This window comes from Seriola lalandi, unplaced genomic scaffold (genome assembly GCF_002814215.2).
Source record: "Seriola lalandi dorsalis isolate HSWRI2012SDOR001 ecotype SW California unplaced genomic scaffold, Sedor1 jcf7180001973743, whole genome shotgun sequence".
In the NCBI taxonomy this organism is placed as follows: Eukaryota; Metazoa; Chordata; class Actinopteri; order Carangiformes; family Carangidae; genus Seriola; species Seriola lalandi.
Window position 1 is genome coordinate 1 of NW_019444409.1, and position 2,155 is coordinate 2,155.

Here is a 2,155-nt window from a genome sequence, read left to right on the forward strand (position 1 = left end):
AGAGACAGGAAAGACACCTGAGAACCAGATGTGTTGTAATGATGATTTCTGTGCATGTAACTTGCGTCAGCCTACAAACTTTTAGATACAAAACAAAGCAATTTTTTAAAATCACAGGGGTAAGTTAGAAACAGAGATATGCGTTTCTAACCTGACATGCACATACGACTATTGCCAAATGCATCATCCTCTGCAACCTCCTCCTGGTTGTGGTTGGCTGTGGGAGGTGAGGTCACCTGCACCTCCCGGCTACAGTGACCTGCTGACTGCTGCTCGTGATCCTTTCCCGCTTGCTCCACCGAGGTCCCTGGCTGTTGTCCGTCTATATCAGGGCTTTGGGGAGATTGAGCGGTCTGCAAATCAAGAAAGCAAACCATAAGCTTTAATAAATATGTAAAATACATGTACTTTTCTCTGTTTTAATCAGATGATGTCTGAGTCCTTTTTAATATAGTGGAGAAATGAATGATGAAACAAAAGGTAAAGGTGCAATAATTGTTACAAGGCCAATCATAATTTTTCAGTACAAAAAAAATCACTCAGTTTTGCTCTATAATTGTTTCATTTAAGTAATGGTACCTGTTTGGCAGCAGCCTGCACCTGTGACGTCCTTGTAGAGTTTTTATGTGCCAAAAGAGTGCTTCTGATTTTATAAACGGTTTCATAGACATCTAACAGCTTCTCACAGGGATCATATCTGTGGAGAAATAGAGTGGATAATTAGCATTGTTTGACTGTAGATGTTATACAGTAACAATTAATTCACATTATTCTGTCCTTTAAAAATAACAAAATGGATAAACTTCGATAACTAAGTACTGAGTAGACATTTCAGTAAATATTACTTTTGTATTACTAACCTGTCCTGCCAATAGGCCTCATTCTGCAGACCTGTGTGTTTCAGAAGAGCAGCCAGACTGCAGCGACAGACCGTCTGCAGCAAACAGTCGCCTGAAGAGCCTCCGCTCTCCCATTCTGCTCTCACAGCAAAACAATACAGCTCAATTACAACAAAGTGACAAACAGGAAAAATACACAGCCTAAAGATCTGATTTTTTTTTATAAATCTATGTTTATTGTAAAGCAAATGACCACAGCAAGTGTGATAATGTTTGATAGTTCTGTCAAGCAAGATTTTAAAAATCAACAGTTGGTCCATTATCACCTGGATATTTACATTATAAACATTCAAAAACAGGCACACACTCGTTCACCTAAACAGAAATGTGCAAGTGAAAATACCTTTGCTGTGAGCATACTCCTCCATCTTCTGCCACAGTCCACTTGCAGGTCCTCTGGAGGATCCCAGTGCCAGTTCCAGTAAAGTCCTGGTTTCCTCATTCAGATTGAGCTCTGCAAGCCTGGCATCACTGCTGCCCAGAAGCACCACCTCAGTCAGCCATGCCATGCTGGAGTCTAAAGGACAAAGCGTCACATGGGACACAGGATAAGTTATAACTTTAAGTTGCAGATGCCCTTCAGGGTCTCCTGGTCTAAGATGTATACCATATAAGGTGAGCTAGATAATGTTGCTGTTTATAATCCCATTCATTCTATACCCATGTTTCTTATCTAGCTCTAATGTCAACTACCTAATAAAACAAATATCCCTCCTCACTCATTAATAGTCTCCATAACAAACCAAACAGAATGTGGACACATTGGTGCAACATCAATCTTGGGATGACAACTGCTTTCAGTTGGCTTGCCAAGACATTAGCACACGTGAATGCATGAAGAGCAAGCAGTTTGTTTTCTTACCCAGCTCCTCAAAGTCCATCTCAAGGCCGTTCCTGAGGAGGACATTTGATAGCCAGAACTCTGCTGTTTTCTCCTGGAGTGAGGGCGGTGGACCTTGCAGCATACCACCAAGGCAGCGGCCGACTGCCAACGCTACGGACCGTTCCAGGTCCAACACCCAAACCCACTTGCACTCCTCCTCCTGTGGCTGCTGTCCAAGGCATGTGTTTCCTTCACTCTTATCTGTAGAGAAGACCCCTTGTCATTGTGAAACTACTCTATATTTTTTCCAAGAAGAATCTAAAGTATAAAAATGTGCCATCCTTTAAAAAAACAAAAAAAACAAACTATATCCATGTCAAAGCTGTGACCAATAATAATAATAATAATACTCATTAAAGATAAATCTGTGGGT

General features: G+C 41.1%; 1 protein-coding gene across 1 annotated transcript; it reads right to left on the minus strand.

Annotated features, from left to right (window-relative positions):
* Positions 1-151: 151 nt before the first annotated feature.
* Positions 152-1,983, minus strand: LOC111652787 (putative E3 ubiquitin-protein ligase HERC1; the record flags this gene model as incomplete). Its single annotated transcript, XM_023403158.1, has 5 exons — positions 152-353; positions 580-697; positions 861-975; positions 1,243-1,416; positions 1,762-1,983. Coding segments are annotated over 5 exons (831 nt in total), but the record flags the coding sequence as incomplete, so codon positions are not given.
* Positions 1,984-2,155: the final 172 nt, after the last annotated feature.